We start from the raw sequence: 15,213 nt of genomic DNA on the forward strand, positions 1-15,213 counted from the left end.
ATCTATTTACTGATTATCTTCTAAAAGATAACCACTCCACTAAAGTAGGTGGTTTGTCCACTGTTGTATATCCCTAACTTTGAGGCATGGATTGGCATATTGTGCTATGCAGTGAATATTTGTAGAATAAATAGGATTTCTGTTCATTTTTACTGAGGGTTACAAAGCTTCAAGAGATGGAACATAAAGATTCTCATTGTTCTAACTGCATTGAGGACATGAAACAGAACTTGTGTTATCTGGGTGAGGGAGACTGGCGGAGAAGCTAACTACAGTCCCTTATTACCCCTGACTCGGCAGAATTTAAATGGTTAAGAAAAGCCAGGGGAGGTGGTACACTGCTGTAATCCCAAGACTTGGGAGGCTGAAGCATGAGGATCTCTGCAAGTTTGAGGCTAGAATGGGCTGCATAGTGAGTTCAAGGCCATCCTGTACTACATAGTGAGACCCTGTCTCAAAAATAAAAAGCAAAATAAGTGAATAAATAGTTATGTGAAGACATAAATTTTTTTGGAGTTCTGTTTACCTTTTAGTCATAGCTTGGCTGTTAGAGAATAATATTACTCTGGCTATAGGGAGCAATTTTGGCCTGTTACACTCACAGCTGGATCTTATGAGTGGCTTTTTTGTTTCAACTAGGAATCCACAAAAATTTATACCACACATTGTGGACAATATAGAGGCAGAGTATTCTTGAGAATTTATTTTAACAAAGTAGAAAATGAGTCTTGTTGATTGAAACAGAAATGGAACTCTGGTTATAGTTGAGACTCTGTTCTTGTTTTTTAATTGTGATATACTTATGGACATAGTTGTGCAAAAATGTAGTATCTTCAACTCCCTAGAAGACCTTAGTGATTTTTCTGTGAAAAAATTGGTACATCATTTGCATAGAGGTTTTCTTTGAAGTTAGGAGACTGGATGATTTTCCTGGTGCAAAAATAGGACCAGAGATGAAGGTTAAATATTACTCATTGATGGGGGCGGGATGAAAGGACAAAGTAGATGAGAGTAGAAGCATGTTTGTATTTTGGGGAGGCTATGGAAGATCTAGAAGGTAGAACTCAGAAAAATATACATGCACCAGGAATAGATCATGGTACTATATTAATTCCTTAGTTACATGTAAACGTTTTATCAGGCCACTTATAAGGTGACATTTTTTGTCCAGATTGGGCTGCTTTTATGGGTTAGGGACAATAGGTGTGAACTAAAACTGTTGTAGGAAAACCAAGACACTTAATCATTACCAACTAGTAACATTCTCTCTTCAGACTTAGTCCCAAATCCTGTGACATCTCTTACAGGGCCTTTTAAACTTTGCTTCCTTTCTTCTACTCTTGTTGAAATTAAAGGAGTATTTCCATTTTGTTTATACCCCCTTCAGACTGCTCTTTACAGCTGTTGTGGAAGTAACAACTTTTCATTTTGCCTAAGAAGTCAGATTTTGTGTTTTTGATCCAATACTAGATTGTTTTTGAGAGTCTTGGTAATACCTCCTTTAGCAGGATTATTGAATTGTAGTAAATTTTTAGAACATAAAACAAAAATTTTTAGCACACAGAATTTGCTCTAGAATTTTGTAATACTTAATGTGTTTTCTTTCCTATAGGTGAGATTATAATTCTGAAATTTGAGCTCTTTAAAGAAGAAAAGGAATATATCCTGAGTTTCTCTGGATATATACAGTGTGTATATAATCACACATATATTAATGTAGAGCACTGTCATGCTTTCATTCTGATTTTTTATTCCAGCTTAAATAAATATTTTAAATTCTTAGATTGAGTGATGTGTATGAGTTTTTGTTATCTTGAATTTTCTGCTAAATTAAAAGCTAACATAGAGGTAATAAATGTTTGAGGTAGTATGCCTTCCTCATCCCTCGGATTTGAAAACTGGGAGGAGAGGAGGATGTCTAGGTTTGGAAATCACCACTTTGGAGTACAGTACTAGAATGGAATCTCAAAATTAGGAAGTTTGTAGATGAATCTGAACTAACCCTCTTTTTTTTTGGCCAGGCTCTTTTGTTTTCCCTGTTCTGCCTGCCATCTAGTGGTAGGAATTTAGAGAACATACATATGCTCATCAGTTGTAGGTTCTCAGGCTTATTATGCTTACCTTGTAAACTACAACAGGTTCCTAATGGGAAGGGGTGACTATTTCACTTGAACATGTAATGCAGTGACAGTGACTTTTTGGAGGATGCCCAAGTGTTTTACTATGCACCATTTCCATGACTTAAACGTTTTTTTTTTCGGTGACAGATGAGTGGGCAGAGATCATTGAAGAAGTGATAATTTTGATAGGAGGTTGGGCATTTGAAAAAGATGTGTTGTTGATGAAAATTTAAAGACAATTACATAACAGTGCTACTAATTAATACTATTTTACAGTTTAAAATTGACGTTTGAACAGATCATTATATTTGGCTCAGTAGTGATCTATGACTTAATAGGCTTAGTTTCAGCCAGATGCTAACGTGTTCAGGGGTTGGCTTTGTGTACCTCACTCCATCTGAATTCTTCTCTAGTTTACCTGTCAGTTCTTCTTTCTTCTGCTGCATTGAAAAAGGGTGTCAGTCCTTTCTCCACCAAATTTTTAAAATATTCTTCCTGTGTTCTGTCCTTGAAACAGGCTTTCTCTTAGGGCATTTTTTACTGTCTCACCCTAGCGGCGACACAAGAATAGGAAAAAGCAGTTGTATTCTCTCAGTTGCTGCTGCAGTTCTTCCAGATTATCACTGCACCAAAGCTCCGACTAAGTGCTGTTCCTTTCATGTACGTCATCTGTGTTACGTTTCAATGATGATGATGATGTTGCTGATAATGGGGATTGAAGCCTGAGTGTTGCGCTTGAGAGGCAGGCAAGTGCTTTACCACCAAGCCACATTCCTCAGCTATCATTAATTAATTTGGTTTAATAGTTTGGTCCTCCTGTGCTAATGCCAACAGTAGAAGAATGAGGAGGATATAATACTGTTCTCAGTAAGCCCATACTCATGGGAGAAACTGGTACATAAGCCAGAAAAGTGTGATTAAGTGTAGTAAGTGCACTAATTGTGATGAAATGAGCTGAGTTAAGGGAGTATGAAGCTGGAGTTAGAGAAATTTTGCTTCCTCCTAAAAAAATCTTCTTGGTGTTACCTTGGAAAACCATTCATACAGACTATAGCCCCTGTATAGCTGTAAAAATTTGTAATATCTTTACATTTATTTATTTATTTATTTTGAGTACCAGGAATTGAACTCAAGACCTCACACTTGCCAGGCAAACACTGCATAACTTTATCTTTAAAGAGCTTACTTTAGTTACAGAGAAATTCTAAGTTCTCACCTTGGTGTATCTGTAGGTATTTCATATCAGTAAGTGAGTCAAGCAGTTTTTGATTTTAGTAGGAAGTAAATTCTAAGTTCTCAGCTTTTTTTATCTACATATTTGTCAAGGTGATTCAAGCAGTTGTTGATTTAAATTGCATGCAGGTCATTTCCAGCAAAAGGAATGACATAAATACAATAGAGATTGAAGGTGTGTGGCCCATCCTTTGTCTCTTTGAATCCATTTTGGAATGAATACACATTTGCGTGGGCATGTATGTTGTATATCCAGATATGAGGCAACTCCAAAAAGCAGATTCTCACTTCATAAAATTACAGAAATAAGGATATAGTTCCTTTTGAAATTGGTTTTATTTATTTTTACCTATTCAGATATACAAATTCTAGGGATATAGATGAGACAATCTGAATATTGAAATTCATTAGTTAGAATGGACATTAAAGATTATAATAAAATAATGATTTTTAAAAGAGTTTTTTTCCCTCCTATTCATATACCTCACAAAAATACTTGACTCATACTCTACTATGAATATAGGCTAGTATGTTTTGGTCATCTAGAACTTCACTTTTAGTTGTATAACATCTATGCAAGTTCTTTCAGATGCAGCATTTGCTCATTTATTTTAGGAAGTTTTTCCTAGGCATATGCTATGCATTCTTGTACTGCTGTTTCTTTCAGTCATTACATATATTCTCCACAGCTGCAAAATAACTTTATATTTTGTTGCTTTTTAAAGTGTTCTGAAGGTACCTAATATTTGCAATTGTGCGGTATATTCTCAGGAATACTAACTGCATCTGTGTTAAATTTTTTACTCCTTTAAAAAAAACCTGATTTCTTTTAGGGGGCCCTCATAAGCTCTTGAGACTAATATAGAGGTAATTTTAGTTTTTCTTTTTCTTTTTTAAAGAACTTTGTGTAACATAGCCAGATAATGAGTATTTAAAGACTTCACAGCAGTTCTATTGGTTTTCAAGAAGGAAAGTTCTGTCTTTTAACATCGTGATTAAAAAGATCAATCAGTTAATGAATGAAAAGCTTATTGCTTAATAACCAGGGTAAATGCAGCATACAGCTACCAAATTGTAGAATGAGGTTTACCATTCTTAGTTATTACATGAGTCAGTCCATTCATTTTGCAGAAAACAGTGACAAAAATGATTTATTTAGTTGTGCTAAAAGGCAATTTTCTTTTTCCCTATAGCTGCAGTTTTCTTAGTAAGATAGGACTTTACCTTACACATTCATTGTGGGGTCTGGAGATTCTTTTTTTTTTTTTTTTTTCCAGGTTTTTGAGATGAGCTCTTGCTCTGTAGTCCAGGTTGACCTCAAACTCACATGACAGTCCTTCTGCCTCAGCCTTCCAAGTGCTGGGATTACCGGTGTCACACCCAGCTGGAGATTCATTTATCATGTTGAGAAATTGAACATGTGTTCAAAATACTACTAGACTTCTGGAGTAGTGTCTGCCAGATACTCAGCTGTTGATAGCATGTACCTCATGTTTTCTTGTCTCACCTTTCCCTCATATTCTTGAGGAAATAAAGGAATGTGTCATGCTTGTCCTTTCTGCCATGAATCATGATATGCTCCCAAGGGTCTGGGATGAATTATAATACAGACCTGATATGTATTGTATGACATGAGGGGTGCATACAGAGATTCATAAAATTACAGAAATAAGAATATAGTTCCTTTTAAAATTGGTTTTGGCTAACTTCGTGTGCTGTTTACTTGCTGAGTAGTTTGGGAAGTTTTCTGTTTGTATCACTGCATGAGTATCTTAGTATTTCATTTTAAATATGTTATTTAAAAAATCAAATCTTAACTGTATTTTTTCTTTATTGTAGTTTTTAAATTAATATATGGTGGACATTTTGCTGTATTTGTTTGGTTCATAGTATTCCATAGTGAGATGGTACTGCCATTGAATTAACATTCTCCGGTATTGGATATGTCCATTTACAGTAAATTGTCATTTATGTCCCTTAGCTCTACACTGTTTTTTGAAATCTATCTTGACATCTTGTCTTTCTAGTACTCTGAATGCCCTCTTTATTCCTGTCTCCCAATTTTCTATGTTCCTGTCATTCCTATTGAGCATTTTATAGGCAATCTTTAAGCATAACTGTTACCCAGTTATTACCTAAAATCTAATCAGCATGCTGTTTAGATTTATTTCTCAAGGTATAAATCAGTCTGAAGAAGATGTTCTTCAGTTAATTCTAATGGAAATAAAATTATAGTACTGTGTTCTTATAGGGAACTACACAGACTTTAAAGATAACAAAGGAGCAGTACATCTTAATTTGTACCATACTTCGTGGAGTAAGAAATAAAAGTGTTTATTGCATTTCTCAGGCACTTGGTCCTTAAGACTGGCATAAGTGTGCCTTAGTGTGTGTAATTTGTTTTGACTTAAACCTGGTTTCAACTTGGCTATTTTCTAATTTTGCTATATGAAGAAATGTTCTGATACTTTGCGTGAAAATCTCAGAAACTGTTTTTGTATCTTAACATTACTATTTCTCAGTGAATATTTCCTCTTTTTTTTGTACTCCTACTGATAAAATTTCAGATTTCATCAGAAAGTGACACTTGATTAACTACTTAATTTCCTTTCCAAATATAGTGTATCTCCAATTTTCCAAAATGAAGAAATTAAGTCTGTTACTGAGATTGATTGTGGCAGTTACAAAAAATTCATTTTTATTTTAGGGTTTGGGATATGTCTTGTTAAGGCAATTGCAAATAGGTTAATTTGGGGGCTTGCGGATATAACTCAGTTTTATTTTATTTATTTATTTATTTATTTATTTATTTATTTTTGTCTTCTTTGAGGCAGAGTCTCACTATGTAGTTCAGGCTGGCCTTGAGCTCACTTTGTAGCCCAGGCTGGTCTCTAGCTCACAACGATCCTCCTGCCTCATCCTCCTGAGTGCTGGGGTAACAGGTGTGCACCACCACGCCCAGCATAGCTCGGTTTTAGAGTGCTTGTTCAGCCTGTGTGAGGCTGTGGGTTTGATTCCCAGCCCCAGTAAATAAACAAACAAATAAAGTAAATAACAATGAAAAGGAAACAGGAAGATTATTTTTCAGAAAGACCTTTTTGAAAGAGAGAATCACATTTGGCTAAATGATTATAAGATATTGTACTTCTAAAAATATTAATACTGTTTTTTAGCCATGCTCATGTACTAGAAAATCTGACTTTGGTATCGCCACCGTTTTGATATAGCCTAGTCAATGCCTGTTTTCCTGGGAATTTAAGAACTCTTTTTTTTGGTGCGTGGCACTAGTTGGATTGCCTGACATGCTGTAGAAGTAAACCTCAGAGCATCCTAATTGAGTTGTCTGAAGTCGGTCTAGGGAGGTCTGTAGAGGCTAGCAGCCTGCACTTGGAATATGGTCATAAGGTTAGCAAAGTATCTGGTAACAGGTCTGTTTTGTACTTTGCTGGAAAATTTTCCTTTAATACAAAAACACCTTCGTGTTTCTGCTATTTTTCTTACTATTTTTAATTAGTTTAAAGTTTGCTTTATATTGGATAGAAAGATCTACCTTAATTCAACCAATCATTTTCTCTATGCATTAATTTTTTTCTGTACAATGTTTCTACTATAATAGTAACTTAAAAATCTTTGCAAGTTGGAGCTCAACAACTCAGAAGGAAAATGTTTGCCCACATGACTAACCAAAAGCATCTTGCTCAACCAAGTCATAAAAACACCAAGGGAATCTCAACAGGCACTGCTGTCCCACACTCAATCCAGAAGATAACTATTTCTTAGAAAGCAAAACTAAGTAACAATTTTCCGTACCAATCAAAAAGATTCCAAAACACATTTTCTTATATTACCTTGAGAACTTAAGAAGTGCACTACTTTCTTGAATATTTCATTAACAAATCCCATACTCAAAAAAATAAGGACCACATGCATGTAGGATTCAAATAATTAGATTGTCTAATATTAAAGAGCAAGAAGAAAACACGCTTACCATAACAATGAAAAAGCACTTTTCCAACAGAAAATGGAAAGGACCAAATCCTACCATACAAACAAAATGCCCTCACTTAATATGTTCCTCTAACAATGTCTGAAGTGAAGAAAGCAGATGTTCCACTTTGGGGTCTCACCCATCCCACTTCGCCCGTCAGTCTCAAAACTGATCGTTCCCTGGCCAGTTTTGAGACTGATAGGCGAAGTGGGATGGGTGAGACCCCAAATCATGTAATCAGAAGTGAGAGAAGGCCCATTAGATCAATGTTTTCCGTTGGGGGCAGTCTTAATTCTGCAGTAATGGTTGTGGATTGCAGAATAATTGACCTCCTTCATTGCTACTAATGCTAATAAAACCCATCAGACTGTGCTAATTCCCCCTCCCAAATTTCCTAATGCCTCTGGGATAGGTCACACCTATTCCCTAGTTAAATAAATAGGATCTAAATTTTGACTTTGGCATTTATGATGGAATGAAGAGAAGAAAGTAGGTTTTTGGACAGGTTAGCAGGTGGAAGCAGAAACTTGTGGTTACTGACCGGATCTGAGGGATGCATGAATAGAGGCAGGAGCTCCTGTGGGCAGTATTGTGACAAATTTTATAACAAGTTTAATTTTGTAAACCAAAGACAAGATTCTGAGGAATAAAATTACTCGATACCATGTTTATCATATTTTGTGGAAGAATATAGAAAAACCTAGGTAAAGCTAAAAATGGGGGGAAGAGAGAAGCTAGAAATATAGCTTCTTATAATTACAAAACAAATCAAGTCAGAACTTTGACTACCATGCTGAAATTTTAAAACATTAAAACATGAGCAAAACAAGAGGACTTTACCTTCAGTAGGTTATATATGAAATAAGGCAAGTGCAGTATATTCAGAACCAGAGGATGAGTATGAAGTACTATGAAGATTCAGAAAGCAGAAATCAAATTTTTACTCTCAGAGGCTGAATCTGCACACTGAACTTGAATTTACTATTTCATTCTGCTGTTCTGTAGGTACTCTGACTATTGTGTGCTTTGTTTTTTAAGCCCTGTTGGCTTAAAAAGGGTAGTTGTTTACCTAAATGTGTTTGTTCAGCAAATGCTACTTGGTATAATTAGTCCTACTAAAACAAATAGTTTGGAGGATTGTAAGCAAAAAAATGTTACATTGTCATTTCAAGTCAAGTTAGTTCATTTGAATTCATAGTTAATCATTATGAACTAAAAATTTAAAATGGGCAAATTATTTGTTAAATCATGAATAACTTAAATATTTTTCTCTTTGCTGGTTATCTGAGATATATTTCACACGTATTTTAAAAGTAAGGCAGTTAATTTCCTGGGCTTTCCCTCTATTATTTTTCTAAATTGGATTATATTTTGTATTTCCTGCATTGAATGTGCCAATGATATAATTTAAGCAGATTGTATAAAATACTCTGTGAGGCCTATTAACTTTTAAAAATTAGTTTTGGCATTGAAACAGAATTGTACTACTTTATAGTGTAATGCTTTTGATTTTGAAATACAAAATTAGAAGTTCTGTTGTTTTAACATCAAAGTAATAATAATAGTTTCTGAGATATTTCTGATTTGGAAGTTCATATAGTAAGAAACCCCAATTTTCCGTTTTATTAGCATTAGCTAGTTAATATTGACTGATACCTAAGCCTGCTCAGCCAAGCTGAAAAGACTGAGAAATATTTAATCTAAGCAGTCAGATTCTAACCCAATCATAGACCAAATCTCTGCTTTTATCTGATAGTGCAAACACAGCAGTCTAGGGCAAGCATTAGTAAAGGTAGTTGACCTTTAGCTTGCTCATGCTTCTATATGAATGATGTCTTCAAAAGTATTTTTAAAAGAATTTTAAATATAATTTAATTTTAAAAGAATGAATAATACCAGTATTGTAACTCTTCAGATCCCTGAGTAGTAAGAGAATTAAATGTTCCTTGAAGCTTTGAAGCACTTCCTTTTGAGGTGAATAAAGCACTTGAAGGCACACTGCACCATAAGGGAGTTTGACTTACTTTCTGGTATTATTGATCATTTATGAGTCCTAATTAGTGCTTACTTATTGATATGTTCAATTGCTGTCCTAAAGATTTTTAACAAATTCTCCAAACTGTTGTTGCTCCACTTCTTTAGATTTGTCTTGTTAGTATGCAGAATTGGCTTTAACAATAAATTAAAACCAGAGAGTAAACTAATCTTAAAATTTTTTGTTACAGACTTAATTCAGTGCACGAATGAGATGAATGTGAACATCCCGCAGTTGGCGGACAGTTTATTTGAAAGAACTACTAACAGTAGTTGGGTGGTGGTCTTCAAATCTCTCATTACAACTCATCATTTGATGGTGTATGGAAATGAGGTAAGAATTTTTGATTAACAGAAGTACTGGAATGGTGACTGATGATTTAACTTGCTTTTCTCAATGAAACTTGAACACCAATTTCAGCAAATGAATAATGTAGATAAAAAGAGCAAGGCGCTTAGCTAGAAATATACTTGTAGGTCCTGCCATTTGAGGAAAGATGGCCTGTAAACTAGAAAAAGAAACTTTCAATAATGAGATAAAAAAACAAAGATAATTTCAAGAAGTGGTTTTCAAAAACAGCACTGATCTTTGCTGTCTTCAGTTATAGACTGCATATTTTTGTCTATATCACCTGTTTTTTAATTGTAGCGCAGATTTCTGTCTGATCTCATATGGTTGTCTGTGGAAATACTTCACCTAGTTCAAGTTTATGAGGTTAAAATTAAGATGGCATTTTGCTGAGAGAGACTGAAGAATGCCTTCTTTATCAGAGGTGTGTCTAAAGTCTTCGTTGTTCAAAAGTGTAGAAAATAAGACATAAACTAAGTTTTTACTGTTTTCTGTTTGAAGAGAACCGTCTTATTTTCCTTGATAGTATACAGGCTAATTTTTTGGTTCTTAACCTAGACTAGCTAAATCCATGTTGGTATGTGCCTTAGGAAAATGTAATCCTGTCATAGAAACCAGGGATGTTAGTTGTTGGTGTTAGATTACCAAGTATAGACTTTTCTGACATCCATCCCTTTACTTTGTTACTTTGAGCTTTAGCTTTACATAATTTTATGTTTCATAATTTTCTTAATTATGTGTTGAAAATTGTTTTATAATTCTTCAATATTGTAATACCACATAGAATGATTTTATTAGTAGCTTTTAATTATTAAAATAATTTACAGGAGTGTTCCCTGAAATGTGATTACTAAATCAACAGACATCACTATTTTCAGGGCATATGTTATTCAGTAGCTTTTCAATTCATTATACCAATTTAACCAATTTTGAGCCAGTAGAAAAGCTGGACTCCAGTAGCTGAAATGTAACTCAAAACAGTTGGTCTCTTAACTAGGATGATAGTTTCTACTGTTACAAAAAGTGTATTTACTTAGGATTGTGATCATTTATTCTGAAGAATTTCAGGCTTGTATGTATTTTTCTTTGTGGGGGGGACAGTTTATTCTTTAAAAAGAAAAAAATCCACAAATATAACTAACTACAATGCTAGATTAGAAATATTTAGTACTAGCTTTCAGAAGTTATGAATAAGGTGATGGTACTGGAGACAAACTGTTGATAAAGCAAAACATAGTTGACTGCCATTCCATATAGTTGACCTACTTAGGTAGAACATTTCTTTGTGTTTTTTTTTTGAGATAACTTCATGTATAGTTTGCCTTAAGCTAAGGTATGTCCCTCGCTATGCTTATTTTTATACTAACTTATACAACTCTTTTAAATTTTCTCCTTAGCAGATGTGATTAGCTTGTGGAAGGGCATGCATAGGGTCTCAGCTATGCTGTGGGGATGAGAAGACCATACAACAGTAATTCTTAAACTGTATGAAGAAAAGTAGTTTTTTCTTCCTTTAGACAATATATTGTCACAACTGGGTAGGATACTAGTATCTAATAGGTAGGGTCCAACCTAAACATCTTAGAATGCAGTTCTCAACAATAAAGAATTTTCTTTCTATGATAAGCATTGGTAATGTGCTAAGGTTAAGAAACATGGCCACGGAGAAAATCTCAAAAAGTTAAGGCTGAATGGACTACCTTTATCCCATTTTCCCTTTACGAACTGGATGACTTGGACAAGATACTTCTGTGAGCACTAGGTTTCTCATCAATATTATGATCATACCTTAATGTGAGCTACTGACCAAGGCACCTATTACAGCATAAATTGTAGATGATTAATAAATGAAAATGCAGAAAAATTTGTAGATGAAATTTCAGAAAGGGAAGTATAGAGCATTAAATATTTTATTATGAAAAATTTCAAGCATATCCTATAGAATAGTGAAGTTAATGCCTGTGTACCTCAAGTAAATGCCTGTGTATCTGTTTCATTTTATTATGAAAAATTTCAAACATACCCTATAGAATAGTGAAGTAAATGCCTGTGTACCTGTTACCTAGCTTCAACATTTATCAGTATTTTGCCATTTGGAGGCAGGAAGATCATGCCAAGTCTTATTTGTGTCTTGCTGTGTGCATGCATTTTTTTTTTTCATTTTTGCAAGTTTTTAAACTTAATCCTCTTAACTTTCTCTTCCTATAAATGTGAAAGAAAAACTATGGGAAGAAAAAAATATTTTGCTATCCTATGATGATACATTCCAAATTATCTTGTATAATGTAAAATGAGAACCTGTGAACCGTTCACCAGATTGGTGGCATGGTGTTTAATACTGTATCATTTTGAGCATCACTGGGATGTTGTTAGAAACATAATCAAAACTTGATTAAAACCACATCTTTGCAACTAAATACTGTAATAAATATAGAAGGGATTAAGAAAAGTTATATCCCGTATCCCTAAAGACATGGATGAAATGGCCAGATAGAGTACAACATGTTTATTTCTAGAACACAGAGCTTAGGAAGAGTATTATCAGTGTACAAGAAAATCATACTGAGAGTGCCTCAGGATATTTTAATGCTTTTTTGGAGAGAGCTTGTTTTAGGATAATGATGAAACATGAGTTTTCAGTGTACAAGTTGTTCTTCAAAATCCTGGTTTTGTGAATTTGAGGTGGCCTTCGGTGAATAATATCTGAGTCATGGTGGTATACATGTTAGTTGATAGTAAACCTCTGAATGTATTAAAAAGAAAAAAGAAAGGGAGTCTTAAGGTGAAATGAATTTGAAAGGCACTTATTAAACTATTTCAGAGGTTAAATATAAAGGAAAGTTAAGGAAATGTACTATAGTGAGGACTTTGGAGAGCATTTTGACAGTATTTTGAAAAGATGAACTTGTACATGCATACTGACCTAGTTCAGCCTTAATTATATATATACTGAGAAACACTTCAGTATTTGTACATGAAGACCAAGTTAAACAATGTCATCGCAGCATTGTTAGTAATCATAAAAACTGAAAACAATTTTAAAATCCCTAAAGAAAGAAATGGAAACATAATTATTTATTCACTAGAATACTAGAACATTTAAAATGAATGAACTAGATCTACATATACTAAGTGGATAATGCTTGGGGAAAAATTGAATTTAAAAATACATTGCAAAAGAATAAGTATAATATATTTAAACTACAAAACAAAACGACTTACAAATATTTACACATGTGATAAAATTGTGAAAAAATGTATGGAAACCAGAAAAATAATTCTGAAGAGGGAGGAAGGGGAGTGAGATTGAAGGGTCTATTCAGTGGCATGTATAATGAGACAGTATTTTAATTCTATAACAGGATTTAAAGTGAATAGTTAATTGTGTTTAATCTAGGCAGTAAGAGTGTCTTTATAATATAGTTCTCTGGTATGATTAGTTTTTTAAAAAGTCATAAAAATTTGGCACATCAGGTAGCTGTTTATAGATGCTAGCCAAGGATAGTAGCATATGTCTGTAGTACCACCTAGTTGAGAAGCTAAGGTAGGAGAAACCTTTGAGCCTAGGAGTTTGAAAAAGCCTGGCCAACATAGCAAGACCGTGTGTCAAACAAACAAACAACAAACAAACCAAACAACAATACAGATGAGATCTGCATATGATTGGCTGTAGTACTAATACTCTATAGCAGTTATGGTGAACCATTTAGCACTTTCCTGCAGGACACATGCCATAGATAGGTTCACCCCCACTGCTGTGTAGTAAAAGCAAAATTACTAGCTCTAGTTTAAAACTGCCTACTTTATTATTTTAACTTTAATACTTTTAATAACTTCGGGCATTAGGCTTTAATTCCTATATACTAGTAAAAAAATGTGTTATGTTTTTAGGTTTAGTAGACAATAGAAATGAGAAATTTAAACTAACGACAGTGTAGTGTGCCTACTAATTTTCAAGTTAGAATTCATGAGACGGTAATACTTTAATTTGATGTATTTTTTTTCTCCAGCGTTTTATTCAGTATTTGGCTTCAAGAAACACATTGTTTAACTTAAGCAATTTTTTGGATAAAAGTGGATTACAAGGTAAGGACAGCTTACTCATTATAGGAAATCAAACGAATAACCCCAGATGATTACTGCAGAATTGTACTCTTTTAAACTTCACGTTTTAGTGCAGGTTGTTGGATGGGGGGATCTTTTAATTTGTAGATGAAGATTGATTTAATTACTCAGAACTCTAAGAAAAAGTACAAGGTGGTTATTCGAGAGCATGGATTCTTGAGCGGGACTGCCAGGGTTTGTTTCTCATCTATATCAGCTATATGAACTGGAGCAAGTTACTGTACTTTTCCACATTTGCACAGTCAGGCAAAATGACATTCCATACCCATCGTTGTTTTCATGAGGCTTAACCTAGTTAATAGCTAATGTAGAATGCTTGCAGCACTGCCTGGTGTAGTGAAAACACTGTAAGTATCTACTTTCATTGTTAACACTTACTATTTCTGCTGAATTTCAGGAATAATACATGTTTTATTAGCTAAGGTGAGTGTTCTGTTATCTTATTAGTTACTAAGTTCTCTTTTCCTTAAGATGGAAATTAAGCAGTTTTAGTGGTTAGGTTTTAAGAATTTTATTCCTTTTGCATAATTTTACAGCCCCCCCCCTCAAAAAAAGAAGCTCATTCTGAAAAGACTATAAAGATGGGGCTAAACAAAAGTTAAAAATACGTGATTTAGTGGTGGTTTTGATAAGTAGTTTTGATTGTTGCTGTGTTTTGTGGGTGGGATAAGACGTATTAAATATATATTGGATGTACATGGATATACAGACATGTGAATAAACTTCTAAGCTAGTAATGGAAAATGTCATACAGCTAGTAGCTACCAATTGTACTTGGCGTAAGAATGATAAGGGAGCACAAAGGGTTAAGGGAATGTTTCAAAAAAGTTGAGTCTTGGAAGATGAGAAGTACTTCCCCATCAGAGAAGACTGGTAGGCTAGGTAAGAGGGAACAGTGTGAAACACAGAGCTGAGGGATGTGAGTGTGTAATACTGTGTAAAGTGCACTAGTAGATAGGATACTAGATGAAGAGAAAGGCAGTGATTTTTTAAAAAAATTTTTGTTTACTGATTTTTTTTCCAGGGATGATCAGTTCACTGGTGTTTTTTTAGTAGTCATTCAGTGAATACTTTCCTGAATAAATGAGTTGTCAATGATGCTAAAATCCAGTCAGCTTACATTTTTTGGTTGTGTGGTACTATAATTTGAAAGTAGCAGTGATAATCAGTTAAGTTAAATTTGTTAGACCAAAATGATTTAAAATGAGAAGCTAAAATTTACACATCAGAGCTAGATAATAATTAAAATACAGAGTTTGTGATATTTTTTAAAAATAATGTTGATGAGGTTTTATATCACTGAAGCATTCAGATTCTATGATTATGATGAAAAAATGTTACAATGATTTATGTATTCATTTAGA

The 15,213-nt window shown here is 34.0% G+C and overlaps 1 protein-coding gene across 1 annotated transcript in view; it reads left to right on the top strand.

Moving 5' to 3' along the window:
* Positions 1–15,213, top strand: part of Picalm (phosphatidylinositol binding clathrin assembly protein) — a gene marked incomplete in the record, with an annotated part of 99,350 nt that overhangs the window by 21,400 nt on the left and 62,737 nt on the right. Inside the window, 2 exon segments of the mRNA XM_005379748.2 lie at positions 9,567–9,709; positions 13,735–13,810. Of these exon segments, the coding sequence (XP_005379805.1) occupies positions 9,567–9,709; positions 13,735–13,810 (219 nt within the window).

This window comes from Chinchilla lanigera, unplaced genomic scaffold (genome assembly GCF_000276665.1).
Source record: "Chinchilla lanigera isolate Chin_1 unplaced genomic scaffold, ChiLan1.0 scaffold00013, whole genome shotgun sequence".
Classification (NCBI taxonomy): Eukaryota; Metazoa; Chordata; class Mammalia; order Rodentia; family Chinchillidae; genus Chinchilla; species Chinchilla lanigera.